The sequence below is a fragment of the Micropterus salmoides genome, unplaced genomic scaffold, assembly GCF_014851395.1.
Source record: "Micropterus salmoides isolate LMB-PRFRI ecotype aquatic unplaced genomic scaffold, ASM1485139v1 Ms_hic_scaffold_20, whole genome shotgun sequence".
Lineage (NCBI taxonomy): Eukaryota > Metazoa > Chordata > Actinopteri > Centrarchiformes > Centrarchidae > Micropterus > Micropterus salmoides.
In genome coordinates, this window is record NW_024041151.1 from 31,228,784 (window position 1) to 31,252,924 (window position 24,141).

General features: G+C 40.5%; 1 protein-coding gene across 2 annotated transcripts in view; it reads right to left on the reverse strand.

Annotated features, from left to right (window-relative positions):
* Nucleotides 1–477: 477 nt before the first annotated feature.
* Nucleotides 478–24,141, reverse strand: part of slc12a2 (solute carrier family 12 member 2) — a 78,684-nt gene continuing 55,020 nt past the window's right edge. Inside the window, exons 16-27 of one of the 2 annotated variants that reach the window (XM_038733157.1) lie at nucleotides 23,980–24,091; nucleotides 22,171–22,311; nucleotides 21,089–21,195; nucleotides 19,083–19,162; nucleotides 18,232–18,375; nucleotides 16,774–16,821; nucleotides 14,296–14,418; nucleotides 11,648–11,759; nucleotides 8,554–8,640; nucleotides 5,568–5,703; nucleotides 5,350–5,417; nucleotides 478–4,734 (exon numbers count right to left, since the gene is read on the reverse strand). In XM_038733157.1, coding sequence (XP_038589085.1) covers nucleotides 4,599–4,734; nucleotides 5,350–5,417; nucleotides 5,568–5,703; nucleotides 8,554–8,640; nucleotides 11,648–11,759; nucleotides 14,296–14,418; nucleotides 16,774–16,821; nucleotides 18,232–18,375; nucleotides 19,083–19,162; nucleotides 21,089–21,195; nucleotides 22,171–22,311; nucleotides 23,980–24,091 — 1,294 coding nt within the window. In that variant the 3' untranslated portion in view covers nucleotides 478–4,598. The remainder of the gene's footprint in view (nucleotides 4,735–5,349; nucleotides 5,418–5,567; nucleotides 5,704–8,553; nucleotides 8,641–11,647; nucleotides 11,760–14,295; nucleotides 14,419–16,773; nucleotides 16,822–18,231; nucleotides 18,376–19,082; nucleotides 19,163–21,088; nucleotides 21,196–22,170; nucleotides 22,312–23,979; nucleotides 24,092–24,141) is intronic. The other variant, XM_038733158.1, reaches the window with a different exon arrangement.

Consider the following 24,141-nt stretch of genomic DNA (forward strand, 5'->3'; position numbering starts at 1 on the left):
ATTAACGAGGTTTGTGTAGAGCAAGCTAGCACTTATAAACATTTTTATAGGCTTGCGTTGTGTTATGTGTGTAATCTGTTTAACACTTTGCTCGCCACAACGTTACATCTCCTTGACTCGAAATGTACATTAAACTGAATGCAGCATTGTAGACATGTGTCACTTTCTTTTAATTGAGAAGCCTATCACATGGGCTCCGGCTGAAATGCAGGGCTCTAGGAAGAATGAACCACCAGCAATCACCATGGCTGAGACTCACAGGGAAACAAACCCACTCCTGAAAATCATTTGAAAGATGATGTACTGATGGATTTACACAGCTTACAACACCAACGTCTAGTGTTTCCTGGCCTCAGTGATACAACTTCTCACCCTATTGCAGTGCACAGGTGTAGTCCAGTGTGTAGGCCTACTCTCTCTCCTATCTATCCAGTAACAGTATAAATAACAGAGCACAAAAGGAAAAATCAGATGGAACGCATTTCATCAGATTTATTTATTGCAATAAAAGATGTACAAAGTATTGGTAATCATACATGTTAAAATGTTAGAAAACGCATATCTGTGACTGTTAACAGTACAGTGTATCAAAACATTACTTCAACCAGCTGGGTCGATTCCATCCATGTTTGTCTGAAAACAGGAGACAATGGGTTTGATCTGCTTTTGTCGTGGTGTCTTTTCATCAAAAGGTATTAAACAGAATTACAGACTCAAAGGAGAAAAAGACAATTAGCTAAAATCAAAAGGCAACAAAATAAAAAAACATGCTATTTAACAACCTAAAGCAAAATATTAAAGACAAAACACTAACACCCCCCCCCAAAAATGGAAATTTCAGAAAAATTCTAAAACTAAAATAAATATCTTTCTCCACATTGAAATGCAACATAATCGTTCCCCTCCGTTAATTAATTTCATTAGACTATGACGTTTCTTTCCAGGTTAGTTTATGCTTGCAGTGTGGACAAGAGGTCGACCATGATGAGATATAAAGACCAGTTTATGATTTCTTTACACTGTCATCCATCATGATGGCTTGAGACGTAACAGATAGGGGCAGGAAAAGAGGGGCTTTGGCAAGAATTTTTAAAAAATACATTAAAGGATTAGGAGATGTAAAATGATAACAGTTACTGACATGAGTACGGGTAACATTTGGTTTCTTCAGTAGAACATAGTATTGTTTAACAGGCTTTAGAAACTATCTATCTATCTATCTATCAGGATATAAATGAAGAAAACAACACACACACACACACAAACACTATTATTTGGTTGTAAAATGTTGACAGGAGGTCTTTTTGTTACATTTCATGTGACACATCAAAGACACAGATCCCCTCCAGGTCAGATTGATACATTTATGTGTGTATATATATAGGCATACATATATAGTTTTTTTAATATACAAATATAGAGTAACCCGTGTTCTTATTGGAAATGGTTATGCTCTGTAACAGTAAGAGTGTGTGTGCTTCACAGCAGAACAATCAACGCAGTTCAGAGATTTTGTTATAGTGAACAATAGTGCTCCCAAATATCAGAATCCCCTTCAAGCTCACCAATATTTTTAAACCTGTGCTGTCCCAAATGCATACTACAAACACTTTTGACAAAAAGTACAGTATGTGCTATATACAAACTGTAATAGTATATTGTTTCAGCAGTTACTACAAAACAAATCAATGTGCTTTACCAATTTGTACTAACAGGAAATGATGCAATACTTGCACTGACAGGCATCAATCTAACAGAGGTGCAGTGATGCACTTTCATAAAGTGGGGTGACCTGCAAGAATGATGATAAATGGCTGATAAAATAGATATATCCATAGCCTTGGTCAAGTACACTCAGTTTGGTCATGTTTACACAGTACACACATTTAAGGGTCCTCTTGGTTACTCAAAACTGAGGTCAAAGCTAAATTCAGTCTATTGGATCAAGCAGGGTCTTTGACTATTTGTCAAGATGTCTAACAACTAAATGGATCTGAGGATCAGCTCAGAATTTGTTTGTGTCAACCACATTTTTGATTGGCTTTAAATATCTTCCGGTCTAGTTTGGACAGGGTCTCTTATTTTGAAAATATATGTTTGGGAAGGTTTTCCACAGGTCCGACCAGACCAAAAGACCCCTACTAACACTAACGGTGCGCTGGGAAGATGTTTTGGCATTTTGGGGGCTCTATTGTGTGCTATAACTTACCAGGAATTGCCTTTGACTGTGCCTTCAAAGTTTTAAAAAGGGTTTACAGTTCCTTAACCAGTACATGCTTTTCACATACTTGGAAAGTTCATACAGTATGTACTACACTGATGAGCATTCGTGTGAATATAGTTCATGTGTATGTACCGAATGCATTTATACACTCATAACCACCTCTCCCCGCATCACACAAATACATATATGTATATCAAAGTCTTGGCCTCCACATTCTACAGGTGAAGCACAGAGTGATGGGTGATGGGATGCAGCTGCATGAATGCTACCAGCATCATGAAGATGAAACACAGTCCACTGCAATATGCTAATTGTAATATGTACAGGAAAAGTTCACAGACAGGAGAAGTGTGAAAAAAGGAAGTGTAATGGCAAGTTTCTAAATGTAACTTTGCATTCAGTCTGAACACACCTTTAGAATAAATGTAACTTCAGAACTCCAGAAAGGTAGCAGCTGTGAGTAAGAAACCAGCTTTCATTTAGGACTGCGGTTTCATTATCTGAAATTAATCTACACCCTCTGGCCAAGTCAACATTTTCTATGACATTTGACCGATTGAACATCAGTATTTAAAACTTCTTTTCTTGGAGCCATGGTACCCTTAAAAAGACTATAAGCCAGTGTTCTTAAAGGAAAGAATTAGTGTTAAGGAAGGAGAAGTGCCCCTTAAATGAACTGAGGCGAGCAGATCTGTTCACATGAAGAAGCGATGGACTTTTATTACAAGTACGCAACACAAGCTCATATGCATAGAGGTATATCTTCACTCAGCCATGATACAATCTAATGTCACATTCCTCCTGCCAGCAAGTCTTCCAGTGTGAAGCTTGCATGTCATTCATTCCCTCTGACCGTTTTGTGGGAATGGGAGACCAGCAGTTCATTATAAACCCAGACAAACAAGCAGCTAGACATGCGTGCATAAGCATAAAACACTGTGTACTGTGGCGCAAAGTGGAATATGTTGTATCTATTGAATGACCACTTCACCAGTAATACACGGGCCTACAGCAAGCAATGTAACAGACAAACACAGGTAACTATGGGAAGCAAATTAAGATGCATGTACAGTACAGAAGACAACTGTGCTGAAACACAATCCCTATCTTATGACCGCTATCTGCATTTACCCATAAACCGTCCAGCCAGTATGGCTTATAAGAGAAATGGAACTCGTGACAATCATTAGTTCTAGCATTAAGGCAAGGTTTTATCTAGCTTGTTGGGTAGAGCAGTTTTTTTTACAGGCGAAGAACCGTACATGTGGACAGAGAAACACAAAACTTTTGTCGATCAGCAGCTACATGAGGGAGACTTTTCATGGAAAAACTAGGTTCACATCTTTTCTAACAAACAAGATCTTAAATTTAAGACCCATAGTAACATTTTTAGGAACTGAGCCTAAAAGATAAATTGTGTCTTGTGTCGAATAGCTGAGGCTATCGTAAATATTCAACAGCTTTAATAAGGAAGACTCAAAAGTGAATAAAAAATAAAAACAAACAGTTGATTTGAGAGAGAGAGAGAGAGAGAGAGAGAGAGAGAGAGAGAGAGAGAGAGAGAGAGAGAGAGAGAGAGAGAGAGAGAGAGAGAGAGAGAGAGAGAGAGAGAGAGAGAGAGAGAGAGAGAGAGAGAGAGAGAGAGAGATCAAGTGGACACACTTCATTAGATTAATGCAATCCACTTGCATAAATACAATGCTCCAACTAAGAAGGAATCATATTTAAAACCTAGTAAAACTAACTATTAGCCACCAATATAATAGGTAATATTGTCAATCTGGATAGAGATTATAGTTTTTCATCTGATTTAACTGGAAGGCACATCCATAAGGCTTCAGAAGGTGTTGCAAAGCGTTCTGCATGGTTCTCTCCCAATATTTAAGGAAAACAACAGGGTGATTATTGCTGCATCACAAACACAACTGCTCCAATTCACTTCACAACTTTGACATCAAGATATTCCATGTCATGAGAACAACGTGAACATTGTGCACAACTGCTTTGGAGCCTGAGAGAAATCAACTTTGACATAAATGAACTCTTCATGAGGAATTTAGAGGAAACTAGAGCTACAAGAGAAAAAGCTAGACATCTTGGACTAAATAGAAATAACGGAGCAGAGTGGACAACCTTACAACCACCTCCACCTTGACGTTCCTCCATCACTTCGAGGATTTTACACATCTCAACCAATATCACTTGCTTTATCTTTATTCACATCACTAGCATTGTTTCTATCAGTGGCTGAATTTCAGACCGGCTTCCCGTGTATGTGGTGCACCTGTAGGTTTGGACTAGAACTGGTTTGTGTAAGTGCGCCTGCTCTCAGAGGCAGAAGTGGATGTGAGACTTAAAAACTCCATGTGTGTATTTAAGAGTAGAAGGTGAGGACACTCTGGTGGTTGCCGCGCACCAGGAGGATGGGCGGCAGGTCCTTGGACAATGCCTCCAGCCAGGCCATGTACAGAGCACTGGACACCGCGCCCTTCCTGGCCAGCGGCAGACTCCTGCACAGAGGAAGAGGAGGCGAGAAAGAGAGAGCACAATCATTAACAGGTTGCTTTGGTTTGAATTCTGCTTTTGATAAATCTGTTTCTATAAAAGCCTTTGTGTTCAGTTAACAAAAGTTATAAAATCAAAATGGAATAAAAGAAAACACCAAAACAACATGCAGTCACCTATTGGCTTATCACTCAGAGGTCACTTTTCCTGTGTAAAACTGAGCAACTGTAATGATGTGTCCAAATGCACAGTGTGTGAGCCAATCGGGCTGCAGCTTGTTTGTAAAACACACAACAGTGTGTTTAACTTTGTAACGTTATCATGACAACAAATCTGAAGTCACCTGTTAGTTTGTCAATTATGTAGAATTTACTGAGCTGCATTCTCTCCTTTAATGACCTTAGCTGTTAAAAACACCACCTCAAACACTCAGTGGGCAAAAAAAAAAAAAAAAAAAAAAAGACTTGTGATGATGGGTTTTAATTATTTAAAGTTCAAATGAAATGTCAGCAGAGCACAACTGCTGTCACTGAAACTATTACACAAAAAGACCACCTGTGTTATTCAACACACACACACACACACACACACACACACACACACACACACACACAGCTTACATGACGATGAGGTTGGCTGTGCTCGAGTGCTCCTTCAGCAACTCGTTGAGTCTGATCTGACGATTAGTCTGGAGACCAAAACAAACAAATCCACGTTCAAAGATTCAGGTATCGACTTGACAATGTTGTTCAACGAGAATTTAAACTTCTAAAATTAAAATTAAAATCCACACAGCCAAAGAATAGAGATGAACTACAGTGAGCAGCAGCATGCAGACCTTGGCGCGGTACAGCTCCAGCTCATTGTCTGTGATCCTCCAGGGCTCGCTGTTCTTCAGCCTCTCCGCAGCCTCCTGCTCCATGTCGTCTTCCTTCAGCCGATACGGCTCGATCAGCTCCTCAAAGGCAGACACGCTGCGCAAGAAACTTCATGCTTAATCCCCTATACAAGTCAGTCATCAACATCATAAAGCCACCAATAATACTCAGACTTTTGTGTTATGTGGTGTTTTTCTCTCGTCAATGATATGGTCAAATCAAGCAGAGCTTCAAAGCATAACTCCAAATTATTACAACTTAAGTCTTATTATTGTAGTTTGGTCCTTCAGTCTATATTATGAAGAAGATATTGCGACAAATACACTGGTCAGGTGAAAGAATACAAGCAGTCAGCGGATCAGACTGCTTTGAAACAACTCAACAGATTGGTAGATTGGAAAGTGCCTTTCCAACCTGTCTGATAATCTATATCCGACTTCTCTTTAGTGTCCTCAGATCTCAAATATTAACTTGGTGAGTAGAGTGTTTGTTGATTTAATTACCTTTTAAGTCACAGAAAAAAAGACAAAACACACTTATGGATCCATATTACCAAAGGTTATGTAGAAACATGTAGAATACCAGTGTGTATGTAATAAGTCTCTTCTAAAGTCAGAGAAATATCTGGATTTTTTTCATCATTATCTGTTGAAGGCAAACTGTTATCCAAGCACATCAGCCTTATTCTGCTTGCACACTGCCCCAACAAACGCCGACCGACTCCAACCAGCACCAACGGTGTTCGTCTGTCAGTCAGATGAAGTCTTAAGAATTTGACATGTCCAGTAGGGTTGAATGCAGTTGTAGAAAGTCAGACTAATGTGCGCCGTTTTCCAACAAACCGCAACACTCTGACAGTGTTCCCTTGACAACTAAGCCTATATTAGCATGCAGAACATCAGCACACACAACTTTCTTTGATGTCAATGTAGGTTAGCAAGGTGTCCATTACTCGCTCCTCTGTCTCTCATTGACAACAGACCCGTCTGTGAACAGCCTCTCCTTTCGTGCACAATCTGAATCAGAACATGCGCTGGAGGAAGTGGCAGGTGTCGGGTCGAAAAGTGATCAGCCGTAAACGGATTGTCTTCCGCGGGAGGGTGTGCAGCATGCTAAAGCTCTAAGCCCAGTATCTATGCATCTACAGCTGCTTTGATCTCAAACAGTCATAACATGCAATAAAGATCATTTTATGTCCGTGGTAACAAAGGTATGCATTTGTGAAACGTTTTTTAAAACGAAATAATCACAGTTGAAGTGTTTGCAGTTTATCAGGCATGACAAAACATTATTATTAGTTTGTTGCCGATGAAATTTGTGTTTGGTAGACATATGTTTAATATACGTTTATAAAATAGACTGTAGTCTTTAATTAAAATGATTCATGGCTGTGAATGAATAAAATAAAGAAAGTGTCTCTCTTGCAATTATCCTTATGACATTAATTTTAGCAGTTACAATACATTTAAATGACCAACACAGCCCATAAAGCCAAATCAGTTTTACTGATTCCACCTCACTACTTGTGACTAAAAGGTTCTCAAAATGAATCGATTGTTAGTCATGAGTGTTATATTTGTGTTATGTCTGATTATAGCTCACCCAGTCCTTTCAACCTGTTGAAATACTGTACCTTTAAAAAGTGCCAATACACCCAGTAACAAGTAGTTTTCCACTTGCCAAAAAGTGATTGCAGTCTCGACCTTGTGACTTAAATTCAATAGAAAAAAATAGGCAACAAAAGTCTGTCTGGTCAGTTGCTTGCTGTCTGGCAGTGTGGAACTGACACCTTTACAATGTTGGTGTTAGTTGGGCACTTCCTGAGCAGTGTAGTGTCAGGCTCTGCAACCAGTGACCTAATGTCAGCGCTTTCACAAACAGACCACATGAGGGCAGAAGTGATTCACTCTTCACTGGCTCTGGTTTCTGTGTAGTTTCAAGAGGTGAGTACTATGGTAAGGCAAACCTTTTGGGTCTTGTTTTTGTAGTTTTATCAATCATTCCAATTGCTTACAATAACATTTTACCTACACACTTCATTGGGGCAACCTGGAGGCATTGTGAGTGCACAGCTTTACAACAGAGTGCATGGGACAACGGCCAGGAAGGTTTAAAACAAATCCAAAGTGAATAACAACTTCTCCTGTAGACATCCGTTACATCCTGCAGGGCTACTTCCAGTTTCAACTTTGACCTACCATGCTTAATGTAGATGTGCATGCACTCAATGTGATAGAAGATGATAATGAACAATTGTGTTGGACATGTACCCTGCTTCTGCTGAATGACTTGAGCTATGCATGGTTGGGCTTAGCTAGTACCTGGATGGGACACCTCCTGGGAAAAACTAAGTTGCAGCTGGAAAAGGTGTTGGTGGGCCAGTAGGGAGGCAGACTTTTCTCTGGTCCTAATAATAAGATCTCTATCATCTAGGTGGGTGCTGGTGGTGGAGATCTCTTTATTTGATCGGCTTTTAGAATTGATCATAAAGCTGGGGTAGGCAGTTTAGTTCAGAAACATGCTGCTACCTTTGTTGAAAGTATCTTTACATCCAGACAGCAATCAATAAATCAAATGCTCTGACACAAAAAATGAAAATTTGGTATCTGTGGCTGCAGGACTGTGACAAGCATGACTGATAACTGAAGTGACTGGCTAGCCTACCTGCCTGTCTGTCTGTCTGCCTGCCTATCTGTCTACTTGTGTGCAGTCTGCCCGTGCACATGAACATGTGTTCTGGAAGAGTGGCTTTGGAGGGAGGCCTGAAAGAAAGGTCCCAATTTAATACTTTCTAAATCTAGCGGTCTCTTGCTAGTTTTGCCAACGTTGCCTACTCCAGCTTAAAGTGTGAGTAAAAGCCATTCCAACACGCAGGAATGATCAAAATGTGATAATGTGACTCAGCAGGTAGGCTTTGCGCTTTGAATTTCATTGAAGACGACTTACTGCTCCTTCTTGGGCTTGGTGTTTATGTCTCCCAGCACGGTGATGTCCGAGAAGTCTATTCTGAACTTGCTGAGCAGAGTGGCCATCCTGCACAGAAAAAGCAAAAACAAAGAGCTTTTGGATAAATACTGGCAATAAGCCGCAAGACATTTTCACCCACAGAGCTGCCTAAAGGCCAGGGAGAGCTCCTTTAAATAGCTCTGTTTGAACATGGGGCTGCTGTAGGGCACAGGCAGGTAGGACAGGCTTTACTGGGAGCACTGTGGCATTCTGTGTATGAGAGTAATTTCCTTTAGCTTCAGCTTCAAAGAAGTTGAGTGCTTGAAAGCATTATCTGTCACATAGACAGATTTACATGCTGTTTCTGTACTACCATCACGACCTGGTTTCAAATGTGAAAGCCAAAACAAACCCTAATGCTGCACTAATCATTATTTTGTATTAACAATGAGTCAAACAACTGTGTGTATTGTGAAAGGTGTCACACCCACCAGCTCCTCTTCTGCCTTCAAGTTTCTCCTAACACAAACACCACTGTAAATGAATGCTAATGCACACTTGATAAAGCGATAGTATGTCAAATGTGTGAGATTTTAAGCCTGTGTCTTTACAGAAACAAGTGTATCCACAGGCGTCAGTGCTGTAGGGGGGACTGCCATCTATCAAAGAAACATTCCCTATGACAACTATTTAAAGGCAGTTCTGCAGAGGTACAGTGTGTTTTGCGTGTAATTTGAGTGAAATGACCTTTTGAACTGAATGAATTCAAAGGAAGGCAGGTCACAGATAAAACATACAAGCAGGCACCAATACAATCAAAAAGCATGGCAGTAAAGACTATTTTATCTATTTTAACAAAGATAAACTGCAACTTGCTTGTACTTGCTTATTGGTGAAAAAAACAGTGTGAATCCATGCAATTGTGACAGGGAAACACGAAGGTGTTAGATATCTGTTGAAATGGCCAGTCTGTAGTTTTACAGTAAACAGATGCAAAGGAAATTTCAAAGTGCACATAGAGCTGTGTGCTCACACATACAGATAAAAGACAGCCAGCTAATTTTATCCAACAAAAGGACGTAGGAGGCAGCTGTAGGGGACAAAGAGAGACGGGGGAAACGAGTGTGTGTGTGTGGAGGGGGGGGGGGGGGGCCAGCAGAGCAGCCTTTGTTCTGAAAACAGATTCTGTTGGTTTAGGTTAAGGTTTATGCAGATATAGATAATATTGGAAATATCACCTCCTTAAAAGAATATATCATCCTCTTTTGAAAAAGGCTGATTTGATCTCTTTCAACAATCTTCCAGTATTTATGTAAAGCTAAGCTAACAGCATCCTAACTCCGGTCTGCACCTAGCACAGACATGAGAGTAATATCTATATTCTCATCTCACTCCAGGGAAGAAAACAACTTCGAAAAATGTAACTTTTCTCTCAATGTTAATACGTAGCTAACACCGAAATCTTCTGTCTGAAACGCTCTACGTGTCTTCATGTCAGCAAAGTTCAATGATTAACAGAGTGTAATGAGATTTGATGAGAAAGTTTCTCCCCACAATAACAAGGACATTCCCACTTCTGGCCACACACTAATGGCTCTGATGAAGACATAGCCCAGGAGGAATACAGCCACAGGATGTGTTGCTGTGCCCAACACTTCAGCTCCAGTATTTTGTCTATTTTTCAGCCTCCATACTGGTGGTTTTTCTGTTTTTGCTTATTAACCACAAAGTATAATTGCCATTACAGATGACCACAGTTAGCTCTATTATTTCAGCTGCATTTCTTCTAGGCAGACAACAGCCTCATTTCAACACACCATCAAAATCAGTTTGTGGAGACTGGAAACTTGATGTCAGCTAAACACCCACAGTAAACATTTAGTTGGCTTTACTTCCTGTGGAAGTGAAGTAATCACTCAGCCAGCCCCTGAGTGTTGAAAGCAGACCTGCGCTCAGCTTCAGAACCACATGACAATGACATCCATTCAATACAGGAATGAAGGCAGCTAAACATTCACTCTGGTGGATTAGCTCTCTGCAGCTTTTAAGTCTCAACCAAGTCAAGTTTAATTATATAGTGATGATGGAAAAAATTGTCAACATTTCTTCAGCACAAGGTCTACTTACTGAAAATTTTGTGTAGCTTTCAGCTACATCTCATGGCCTACATCAGCAGATATATTATTGGTTTAATTATAAACCTCAGGAGTCAGACATATTTTTGCAAACTGAAGTTAACCATATTGGCTGCTACAAAGCCATCAGAATGATCCTTTAGTTACTTCTTCAGCCCTTGGTGGCACTAAGTCAGCTTTTACATCAGACTCAGAGGCTGTAAGTTTCAATCTGATGCCTACAGAATATGACGTTATAACTCAAAGTCAATTAAGTCAAAGCATGTCATTTACATTCATTTACAAATTAAAAACAGCCACACTGACCATTTATTATGCAGAGATAAATCCTTAACTGTCACGTTGGAATGGCCAATTTCAAGTGTGAAAACTTTACAAATGGCAAGTAAAAATGTATTTTAGACATGTATGTGTTTATGTCACGGCCAACATGTCAAGAAAGACTTGAACAGAACATACAAATGGTGTCAGTGAGCCGTGTTGTCAGCAGCAGCTGAGCAGAGGAGTGTGGCGCTGAAAGGAAAGCAGATGGCTGCTCTGTGCTCACTGCTAACAAGTTGCACGCCTGCTTTGTATGACAAGGCTCCACCTCCATTTAAAGACATCGTCAGCAGAATCAGAGCGAGTAATAGTAGTTGCAAATTTAAGCTGCAAGAGAATCGAGCATGTACAGGAAAGTTACAACAACTTCCTGTTTCATGGCGAATCATTGACTTTAAACAACACACCACGGACACACACTTTGATCTTAATTAACAAAAATTATTATACCTTTTTACAAGTTTTACAACAATCCAATGGCTTTGGCAAAAGCAGGTCAAAATTCTCAGTAAAAGAGTTGATGCAGCAGGTGTGCTACACCTGGGAAAAGTGAACAGTCGTGTGTTTGTGAATGTTCTGTGACCTCATGTTATCTACTTGTGTCCGGACGCAGGATGGGAGGAACATGCAGTACTTACGCTCGGCGGTCATGATCAATCCTGTTGATCTTTCCTCCAATGAAAACACGGATCTTGCAGTCCTTCCACCTCTTCTTGTTGGTCAGTAGGTAGGGGATCAGCAGGGTCAGACCTGAACAGGAGACATCAATCTTCTATGATGGAAATATTCAACTGCTATGTCTCAGTCAAAACATCAGAGCTTCAGAATCTCAGCAAGCAAGAGCACGTTTTATTCCAAATACAGCCAACTTGCTGGGTAGATGACAGAAGTAGCCCCTCTGTGCAGGCCATCTGAACAACTAGTAGGAGTCACTGCTGCAGCAAGAAAAACATGATTCCTTAACGCCTTCCTGTTTAAAAACATTGTACTTCAGACACTTGAGAAAATGGTGTTGGAGTTAAGGGACTGTATGTCAAACATGACTTTCACTGCAGAATATTTAAATTGTCATCCAAATAATCAGCTTTAGTGCAGCAGTTCACAACTGAGATTGGGGTGCTCCACGACTGTCAGTAGTGAAGAGGCTGACATCATGATGATGAGCCAGATTTGAAGTGGCACATGTCTTGAACACATGAGTCATGCCTCTGGCCTTGTTCACATCTTTACACCCAAAATCATTCTGCCAATACAGAATGAGTCATATTAACATATTGGTTCTGTCAGCTCTATTGATCAGCACAGTGCCGGTAGAGTTGGTCCTCTAAACAGCTGTGGATTGCTTTGCCATTGAGATTTCTCTGTCATTCTGAGTATCGTTTCAGGGGTCCATGCGTCGGATGTCCTGCTGACAGTGGTTTGCTAAAGTAAATTTCCTTTATATTACTCATATTGTTCTGTGCACATGTATGCCTGTGTCCATGTCTTTTTAATGTTTATGTGCAAATTGTTCAAATGCAAGGTCACTGTGCATTTATGCATTACCTATGCATAGGGCTGAACGATTTGGGGGGGGAAATCTAATTTTGATTTTTCTGATATTGCGATTACAGTTCGGTTTGCGATTTAAAAAGCAGTTTAGCTAAACATCAATATTCACTGAGTAATAGATAAAACAAAACAGCTGATCTCAGCCATACTAGTCAATGCTTGTGCTTACACCAGAAGAGCTGCACCGCGTCCTAGAAGCAGCTCTCTTCTCCGCAGAGTCAATATTTGACGGAAACTTTGTCAAGCAGCACAAGGCAGAACCGGGCATGAAATCAGACCCAGAATGGCATAGAGAATCTGGTCCATTTTCAAAATAAATCAACCTGTGCAGACTCCCGATCGTACATCAACAATAAAGTATAAAGTAATAAACAGTTAAATTCAATAAAATTTTATTTATATAGCGCCAAATCACAACAACAGTTATCTCACAGCGCTTTTCATAAAAGAGCAGGTCTAGACCGTACTCTGTGATGTTATTTACAGAAGCCCAACAGTTCCCACCAAGAGCAGCACTAGGAGACAGAGGCAAGGAAAAACTTCCTTTTAAGAGGCAGAAACCTCGAGCAGAACCATGGCTCAGGGTGGGCGGCCATCTGCCTCGACCGGACAAAACAGACAAAAATAAATTAATTAACCACGTAGCCTATTTAACAATGGTAGAAGCACAAAAATCAAGGACAACTGAACAAATCAACAAAATAGGCTTAGTCAGCTAAACATGGCAGGCAAAACATTCTTATTCTGAAATGCTCCATGTGGGATATGTAGCCATGCAGAGAGCGGAACAAAACCGGTTCATAGAAAGCCGTTATCTGTAGTTGAAGCACACAAAGTGACAAATTAACAACACATCAACAATGTGGAGCAGGCTAAACGCTCCGCTGCTGAAACACTTCAGTATGAGTTGACGCCAGACAAAACTGCAGCACAGCTGCCACCTGTGTCCGTTTGCCTGATGCCATTGTCCCATGTTTTGCTCTAGTTTCGTTTGTTGTTGTGAAGTGTACATGCACTGTGCCCGCTCTGATTGGCGAGTATAGCCGTAAAAGGTTGTGCATGGCGCTTATGATTGCCAAGCAAGTCTGTCACACAAGGATGACAACAGAATGAATTTGGAACTGCATGACTGTTTAAAACAGGTAAGCAGAGCTATATCATTAACCTACATTTTTAATCGCAGTGTTCACAATTAGCTAAGCATGTTTTTTTTAAATTGCAAATTTGATTTGAAAACGATTAATTGCTAAGCTCTAAATAAAAATAATTTTTTTCTGTAATGGACTTTACATTTGAAACAAATCTCAAAGTGCTACAAGGTTAAATCGCTTCATTATCATTGAAGAGAATCCTTTAAGTTTTAGAACAGTACCTTCAGACAATGTTTTCAAAACAAATTTCAGTTTGTATTGGTATTTATTTTATGGATACAGACAGTCATAAAGAAAGCAAATGTTTTTTTTCTTTTATGCCTTCATACTATTCAAGGGCATCAAACTGCCGGTTCTGACTAAAATAAAAACGCATTACCTACCAATAATTTGGCATGCAGTGATACCTGCCTGCTTGCCTGCCTTGCAAATCTTTCTAAAAACATACAAGCTGTAGTGTCACAGTAGTATTAACAATAAAAGGTCTCATTTTCTGGTCCTCATTCAGTAAAGCTAGTGCACTGCTGCTCACACCTATTTGGACAATGTTTGATCCGCAGGACATCTCTTTCTCCCAGACTCACCTCCATCATCAAACAGCCACCAGACATCCACTGTGCCCTTCCCTTGTTTCTTCTGGAACTGCTGGCTGGCCTCTAGCAGCCTCTGGTCAGACACATTCAGTGGTACAGTCGGGCTCTTCTTGTCTGCAAGGACACACACACACACACACACACACGTATATATTAGCAGCCTGATTGTGGAACTCAGGTTGGACAGTAACCAAACATTCCAAGTAGAGAGTCCCTGTGTGTCAGTTATGGACAGACCTAGGTGGTGTTGGACTCTGTGGGCTGGGAACTGTTCAGTGTCTGTAGGATAACGCTGCCTTCAGATTGCTAAGGTTTTAGGACCGATTTCCTACCTTCCAGCCAGCGACAGGTATTATAGTATGATTTGTTTTTGCAGTAATGTATCTGCAGTGGAGGTCTTCATGGGTCCACCACAACCCTAGTACCCGAAACCCTACCCAGGTCTTTTTAACATTATGTGTAATACCTGAGTGTATCTGAGAAGACTTGGCCGCGATCAGACAGCGTGCATCATGATGGAAGTACAGTATGTGTCAAATACAACAGCATCTGCAAGCAAAGTGCATCTGGTCTAAGTCTCCCGGCTGCATTTGGGTCCAGCATTGCTTGGTCCTACGTGGGTATGGGTTCCAACTTTCAAATAATAAATGGGTCACATTCAGATCTGGGTAGTACATTTCCAGGCCTTTTTAGACACATGAAGACCTCTAATCTGCAGAAATGTCAAGAGTCTGCAACAAGTTTTTAGATCTGAAGTGAATTTTTATTTGTCTTTATGTGTGGAAAAAAAGGCAGTGTACGGGCTCAGAATTGCTGTGACATTACTTTCAAAAGCTTAACCTTAGCCAACATTAGCCACCACAAGCTACTAGTCATCCCAGACCAAGTAAGGCTGTAACAATTAAATCCTGAAGTGTTTTTAATTGAGCATTTTTCTCTTTAAAAGTGACATAGTTTTTGATATATGTTATGTTGTTATTATTGCGTTAACGCATTCATTAATTAACGCCGACAAATATTTTATTGCAAGTTAACACAGTTTTCTATTTTGTTATTATTATTTTGAAAGTCTGTTGCTCACTGGCTCCGAATACACATTCAGTCAAATTATGGGTCACAGGAGGGCTGAGATGTTGATCAGCCTGCAAATCATCTACCCAAACAAGCAGCGGAGGATCAGGATGCTCTGTCATGCAAATTCCCTCCTGTTGATGTCCTATTTAGTAAACAGTAACAGATTCTGGAAACTCACAAACAGAGAGGATCATTCTCTCTTCCAATGATTTGTACTGTGTGTCACATACAAAAAGTTCAAGACAATTCAACTTTGGCAGCTGGCGTGAGGCGAGCACAACCGCGTCAGTTTCACGGGAACGCACCCGTTTGTCACTACATCTTGTGCTCGACCACTTCACCTCACTCTAACAGGGAAACTTGCAACTGATTGAACATCTGTTTCTGCTGCTCCCTGATAAAAATAAAATGTTTCTGCTGATTTCTGTTCAGAAAACCCCCCCAAGAAAACTGGACTCTGGTTCTAACAAGCTAGATAAAAGGTGGCAAATAGCTTTGGTTTAATATTTGATTACATATATTATATAATATTTGATGTTTAAATTGAGATTTACAAGAAATATTTTATTGCTGCTGTAAAAGGAATACTGCTGGTAAAAAGCACCTTATTTGTTTAAAGCGTTTGCAAACCACATGTTATTGCACTTTTGTGTACATTTAAATTAAAAAAGTGCACAATACACTACTTTAGAATTCATTATTCAATTCTGCGCATAACTATGTGATTAATTGTGATAAAAAAAATCGTTTAATCATTGCCCAGCACTAATATATGTACTGTATTTCTAATGTCTGGATGTCTTAATGAACACAGGGGAAACACCACCAGCACTGAACAGCAAGGGAACAGAGAGAGATGCTGTGAGAGGTTCATTGTTAGCTGGGAACATGAAAACAGAAGAGTGGTTTTCATCCTGGAAAAGTGTCACCTGCAGAGAGATAAGCAGCAGCAGGCAAGAGAGAATGAAGATGCTTTGGAGGAAAGTGAACTTTTGCGCGCACACACACACACACACACACACACACCCCCCCCCCATATTAATGACTTGGAGTTAAAGGCACTATCACAAACAGCTTCAGAGACTGGGCTTTAGATACAAGCTGGATTGTGAGCAGGAGAAAGAGAGGAAACGACAAAATATTATTCCCCAAAGCCAAGTAGCTAGCAGGCTAGAAACAAAGGACAGACTGGCAGAGACAAAAGACCGAGACAGCGGGGTATGTTAATACAAGAGGAATTCACGATATACTGTGAAAAATGAGGTGATGAGGACAGCATGAGGATAGGGAAAATCTGACTTCAGAGGAAAAGAGCACACAAAAGATAACAAGAGATAAAATCAAAGCAGAAAAAGAAAGAGGTTTTAAGGGAACCCAATAAAGTGGATCTCCTGCCTTTTTTCAACAGGGGCTGAGTTGGAGCTTTGCCATCATCATCGTCATCTGGGAAATGCGAGACAAGAGGAGAGAAAAAAAATAAAAAAATCATACTTGATGTGAAATGTTGATTTAATGTACAATCAAGCTTTCTTGGTCATGAATCAAGATGTTTAGCACAACAATATAAATATAAAATATCAAAAGTACAACAAAACAGATACACACACACACACACACACTCACACACATTTGGTCCCAGGAGAATGTTTAGCTTGGTGCTAACACTGCATGCAAAAACAAGAACCTTTGCTCAAGCTTTTCCACTGCAAGAGAGCTCAACCTTTTCTCTTGATTTCTTGTTCAGGCCTGACCTGAACATAAAAGCAGCAGCTCTGAGCCAAGACTCTCTAGTTAAATCAATATGGATTCCACTGCCCATTTGGTAACATTCATGACATAAGCATATTACATACGCATGAATCAGTTCTTATTCTCAAAGCTAAACTACTCCACTGCTTGGATTAAAATTTAAATCTCATACAGTGAGGAGGCTGATTCAGAATGGAAAGTACAGAGGAAGTGGGCAAAGATTCTGTCTTAATGATGGCTCAGGTAGGAGTTTTAGCTGAGAGGATTAGCCAAATCGAGGCATTCATCTCCACTGTTTGCGCCCCCTCAATTGGGGTACACATTAATTATCACTTGCAATTATGCTGAACGGACATTCATAAATATGTCTTTCTTACATTACAAAATGAGTATTTAGTATAAGAGTATAATAGAGAGACTTCAGCCTTTAGAAGGTTTGTAATGTGAAACATCTGCAGTAAGTGTTGAATGTCTTTTGAATATAGAAGCAATTGGAATTAAAAATCTGCACAAAACTATAACATTTCTGTTTGTTGTTCTACTGATGGAATTATTGCTGCGGAAATGTATGTTTGTGAATTTATTAAGACAACAGATTAAAACGGAAGAATTTACACTGACAACATCAACAGCAAGTAAAACAGGGTCTTAGTAAAATATGATAAAAATCTACAAAAATAAACTAAGCATGCAGTGCTAGAGAGCTGCGTTATATAAAAAGCTTGACCCAGTTTAACAACAATAAATATCCACACCACATTCTTAACAGCCTTCATGAGTCCAGACCGGATGAGGCCTGGTGCTCAGGCTGCAGTTGGAATGTTTGGAAGTATAGTTCAGACAATCTGGGAACTGCTCAGTGTGGGTGACACTATGTGGCCCGAGACACCTGTGGACTAACACACTGGGTTATGTGGAACGACTGGGGCCATGGTTAACTGAGGAGACTTCCTGTCAGGGCAGTGTGTGTGTGTGTGTGTGTGTGTGTGTGTGTGTGTGTGTTTGTAGAGGCAGCCGTTTCTTCCACAGTCTGCTTGGTAGATTCAGTGAAGATAGAAAACGTTACTGAGATGAATGACAGACGTTCATACTGAGGTTCCTAACCTTTCTGTATAGCCGGACTGTTCTGGAGGCTGGTGGCCTTGGAGGATGGCTTGGATGAATCGGCATCAGAGTCTTTGCTCGTGTCTATGGACACGATCACATCTTTCATCCCTGAGGACTTCTCCTGGGAGGACAGCAAGTCATCTGGGAGGAAATGGAATGAGAGGACAGAGGAAGGGGGGATGCAGGAAGAAGAGAAAACAAGATGGAAGATAGAAACAATGTTTAAAGAGTGTGAGGGAGAGAAAAAGGAAATCAGACATCACTACAGAGTGTTCATAGCATTTCTTTAGTATTTCACTTCCATAAAGTTAGGGGGACTTTCAAGAGACAGATGAAAAAAGTATCAACAAAGTCGAAGCAGCAGAGGCCGAAATATCCCACAACAAACAAAACTAACGTTGTCATCGTATGTTACTCACAGAATTAATATTAATTACAGCTGATCTGCCAACGCTTACCTTTTGTCATTTTAATCGGTGAAAGTGACAGTCAGCATCCGTTAAACAAGAAGCTGCTAGCCTACATGAATGTTTTCTACAATGATCTTTGCTAATGATAATTAGCACCACAGTTTAGCAAATCCATGCATTTTGCCAGTCTCAGTGTTTGAGTTTTTCTCCCATTCACACACTCTGGTTTCCACTCTCACATGCAGTGAAATGCTGCACTGCAGAGGCTGGCTGTGGTAAAGCAGAGCCACGCTGCCTCCGAGCTGAGATAACCCTGATCCAATCAACAAAAGGTTTGGGATTTTGGATACATCTGTCATTTTGTGTTACATATAAATATAATATTTTGCTTATCACCTCTCAGGAACCATGTTGTGTATGTATGCATATGTTTGATACCTTGTCCTTGGATATGGGACACGTCCAGCCCCTCTTTCAGTCGCAGAATAACAGCACCAAACTGGAAGTCAAATGCATCGCTGAGAGGAAACACATAAATAAAAGATTGACATCAGCAGAGGACAGAATGAAGCGTGACATGCTCAGCTAAACAGACTTGGACTATTAAGCAGTGTGTAGATAAGGCCAGGCTCAGATGTCTCTCAGCTGTGCAGGGTGAACCTTGTAGTGTGCACGCTACCACAGCTCCTCGCTGGATGGAAACTAAAGGAACATTTCTGAGTGTATTAGCTGTGATTTTAATATTGTGGAGCTCAACCATCTCTGACCTTCAGCTCTAATGCTATAATCCCCACACCCACTCAGCTTAAATCCTTCAGTCACAGTCTCACATGACTGATTTAGGTTTCAGCAGGTGAACAGGATTTCACATGGACCAACACCGTACTCCTGTGTTAATACATGTACTTACAGAGTGCGTGTAGTACTACACTGCTATTACTGTCTTTAATGTCTATGAGAAATACTCGGTTTTGTTTTGAAAAGGGAGCATACTGGCTGTGTCTGTAGCCATGGAGCCCCTGACCCTCCTGGGACCTGGACTCCAGGTTCAAACCAATTAGCTTGTGTTCATTAAATTTATTAGGGCCCCGAGCATGAAACGTGCGAGTTCCCTAAAAAAATCCCTTGAAAATGAAGGGATTTTTTTTCTTCTTTCTCTCTTTTTCCCCGCAAAGTAACTTCAATTTTGCACATAATTCAGGTGCAGTGAAAAATTTCGTATTTCATGGGCTTCGTGCATGGGCGTGGCAAAATGGCTCGCTAGCGCCCCCCCACAGAGCAGCCCCAGACAAAGTTTCACCTATGTGTATGAAATTTCTGTGATACATGTATCATATCCAGATGTACAAAAAAGCCTCATGGAGCCATTGCCTAAACCCATGATTTTTGGCGATGTACACACTTTGTACTTTAACAAACTCCTCCTAGGGAATTAGTCTGATTGACATAAAATTTTCGCTGTGAAGTCTAAACCCATTGACGATTAAAAGTTGTATCAACAGTGAGTTTTCGTGGAACGACGTGCCCGTAGCATAGCGTCCAAAATCGATAACTCGCTATAAAACAGGAAGTTGTTGTAACTTCAGAGTACATGCTCACATCTGCACTAAACTTTACGTGTTTGAGTCACGCCCCGAACACATCTACATGCCAATATGAAGTTATAGTCGTAGCGCCAAGAGCTATGTAGCTCCACAAAGGGGACACAGGAAGTGATGATTAACACCTAAGCAAACACACCCAATGATTACTAAATTGACAAAAACGTGTCAAAAACTTTGGAAATAAATGAAGTGAAGTAATCAAAGCAAGCGAAAATGTCACATTCTCTGGTTGCAGCTTGTGAAATGTGAGGATGTTCAACATTTACATAAAAATCATTTTTCATAGAGACCAGTATTAACCAGTGGATTTGTGTATTAACCAACCATGATGAGCACAGCACTTGGGGCGGCTAGGAGATAGAGCGGGTTGGCCGTTAATCGGAAGGTCGGCGGTTCGATCCCTGGCTCCCCCTGGTTGCATGTCGAAGTGTCCTTGGGCAAGATACTGAACCCCAAATTGCCCCTGGCGGCTATTCTGCCAGTGTATGAGTGAGTGTGAATGTTAGTTTCCGTTTGAGCACTTAGGCTCAAGTGAGTGAGAGAGTGGTCGAAAAGACTAGAAAGGCGCTATACAAGTATGGAGCATTTACACTCCTGAAAGCAGCCAGTGGAGTAACTTATGGTATTTCTCCTCACAACTAGCATTATTCTACTTCAGAGAGATGTTGAGTGTGTAATGACACTTATGTCTATATGAGACACGACCTTTCCACATGTAATTCCCAAATATTGTCTTTATTTGGGTTCCTTCTGTAAGTCACAGTTCAGAGTTCAGAGGACAAACTGTGTGTTACAACATGAAGGTTAAATCTATCTCTTGTATTAAGGAGCTCTACTCACTGGATCATACTGATGTAAGTCTCCACATTCATCATGTCGCCATCCCTCCAGTCGTTCTTGAAGCCGAGCACCAGGGTGTTTGGCTTGAGACGACCCAAACCAGCAGCCTCGAGAGGGAGAAGAATTGAAATCAAGATCAAACAAATTCACACCTTGACTCGCTTCTTAAAAAGGTACAAAGTAGTTTATTCATTCAGTCATTATACAACACAAGGCTGCATAACAAAACAAAATTTGTAGTTCCTTCATGCTACACACACAGAACATATAATTAATTGTAGATTAAAATATGGTAACATATAAAATAAAACAATATATACAGATATTTATGTACATATATACATACACGTATACACCAAGAACATTCTGCACTAGATTCACTTTCAGGCTAGCTATCACTACCAGTTTTAACACTTGTGATGGAAATTCTGGCAGCACCGAGTATGAATCACCTCTGAGCAGTTTCTCAACAGAAGAATGGCACGCCACACAGACTGAAGTGTTCTAAAACTAGTTTAAATGTTTAGCTGTTAAATACCTTATTTAGGGAAAGGTATAACTCCTATGACATTTTATATTTTTCTTCATGTCAACAAATCCCATGCGCAGACTAATCAACAATGAATGTATCCTATTAATAAGTACTGTATGCGTACCAAAGTTTACTTTGATTTGACATGAATCGAGAATATTTGAGTTTAAGGGCATGCAGGCCCTAAATTCAATAAACTTCATAGCCCCTTACACAACAAATAGAACTATCCTCAGCCAGGAAAAATCATTTCAACCATTACTCGTTGGCAATGTTTTTTGAAAAATAGTGAAAAATGTGCCTGTAGAAGAAAACCAACTTATGAACACCAACAAACACAAACCGAGTCTGAGCCAACACTGTGAGCTGTTGCTACTTGTTGGCACTGGCTGTGCAAGTCTACAACAGGCTTGAACAATGCTTCCTGCACGTAGACGGTTAACTTATTTCAGTACAGTAGTTTGCGGTTTACACTCAGTGATATCCTCCAGAGCAACATAGGCTGAATCTGTTTCAGAGCTAGCACCTTTGTAGCAGTGCTGATTCCTACCTGGAGCAGGTACTGTGTGCCCTGCCTTATGTCCTCAGCAAACACTGGTGTATAGAAGGCCTTGGTCTCGTTCTTCAGCAGCCAGCGCTGGTACCGGGCCTGGTCTGTGGCCAGATCTTTGAAGTTTGGCCTTCTGCAGCCCTGTGGGGAGGCACACACAGCAAATATAACTAATGCCAAAGCTTTGCATTCATCAATATTGGAAGTTAGTAACAAATGAAATGACCATCCAGACAATACTGTCGGTCTACATTTCCAAGATCACACATCACAGGAAGCTTAATTCAGACTAAAGAGTTCAACCTGTAGAACAAAGTTTTGCTCTGAATCGCCTCATTAGGGACTTTGTTTATTTCTGAAGAGAAGAGCTCACAAAGCGACCTTTCAGCCAGGAAACTGTAATGCCATTAGCTGGGAATGATTACTCCATTTAACTTGCTGAACTCTCTCCCAGTCCTTATGGCAGCAATAGAAGAGGCCACTTGTGAAGTACAACATGTTCCACAGAGCCAGAAAGCTGCTGGACTGCACAGAGCCTGCATTCAGCCAATCAAAATGGCCTTTCCATTGTAAAGCAGTTATGCCTAGCAGGGGATTACTAAAATGCTGTTTACACCAGATACTGCGTACAGGAGTGGAACAAACGCATCAGCTGGATCACCATTGGATATGGGACACATCCAGTCCCATGCCACCTCATTTCTGAGCTCTAAGCTGACTCAGAGAGAGTTATACCGTGTCTGAGCAAAGACCGGTAAGAAGTCACACAACAGTGATTATTTTAGAAGGGGAAATTAACGGATCAGTAGCTTGTTGCAGCACTTGGTCCTGATAGTCAAAAAAATGTCAAAGATATTTTTGAGATTATTTATAAATGGTGTCTCCATTGCATAGTTTATCCAAACAACAATGTGTTTTTCAATTTAACTGCAAAATGTCCAGCTCACTACATGTCCTGATCAACATTTGTTGTCTTTGTTGCATGTCATGCCGCTCTCTCGCTCCGCCCATTTCCTGTCTGTCTCTTCCCCCCACTCTATCCAATAAAGGCAAAAACATGTCCAAAAAGTTTCTTTACAAAAAAAGTCTTCTTGTCAAAAATATTCATTGTGTTACATGTTTGCATTGAAAATGAACATCACCAAATATATTGCTTGTTGCTTGTTGTTGTGTGCATCTACTGAATCCTAGGTGTAACTGACAAAATTAACCTGAAGCAGGCTAAAACAGTCCTTTTGATGGTGCAATTCAATTTATTTATTGAATGACTAGTATGAGACCAACCAGTAGTGGCTAAGACCTTAGTGAGGACTTTACAGACTCACTAAATAATGGACACACATAGTTGGTGTAACCCAATCCAGGGGCCCTCATGGTGTAGTTAAGCCTCTCTTTCAATTCAGTAGCTAGTCACTGACATCAGCCTCTGTGGAAGTACAGTTTGCTGAAGCTCTTGTATGGGTGTACATGTAGAAGGGGCATCGTATGAAATTTTAAAACAGCTATATAACAGCTGGTGTATCAGGAGTACAAAGTGTTAAAATACAGAGAGGAATTTTGATTCATTCCACTTCATCACGAGATCCCTAATGATACGCTTAATTACTGTGTACCTGATGGAGTCAACAAGTTGACATCATACAGTTTGTCTGAAAGCTTCTGCGTTTTTATTCAGATGCTTTCAGTAATATCTGACTGAGCTGGGAGCATCACGGCTCTCTAAAGCAATTTAGGATCATTTGTGGGTTTTTAGAAGATCTTCTTAATGACCACAAAAGACAAATAAACAATTACAGAGTATGTGCTCACCGTGCGAACATGACCGCAGATCATTAGGCCTACGTTCTTGGTGAAGCTGTGGACCAGGTCTAGGAGAGCTGGACGAGAGTTGGGGTAACCCGTCATCACCAAACACTGAGGTCTACAGTCAAACACAGTCAAGAGAAAACATCAACACATCAGATTACTTGT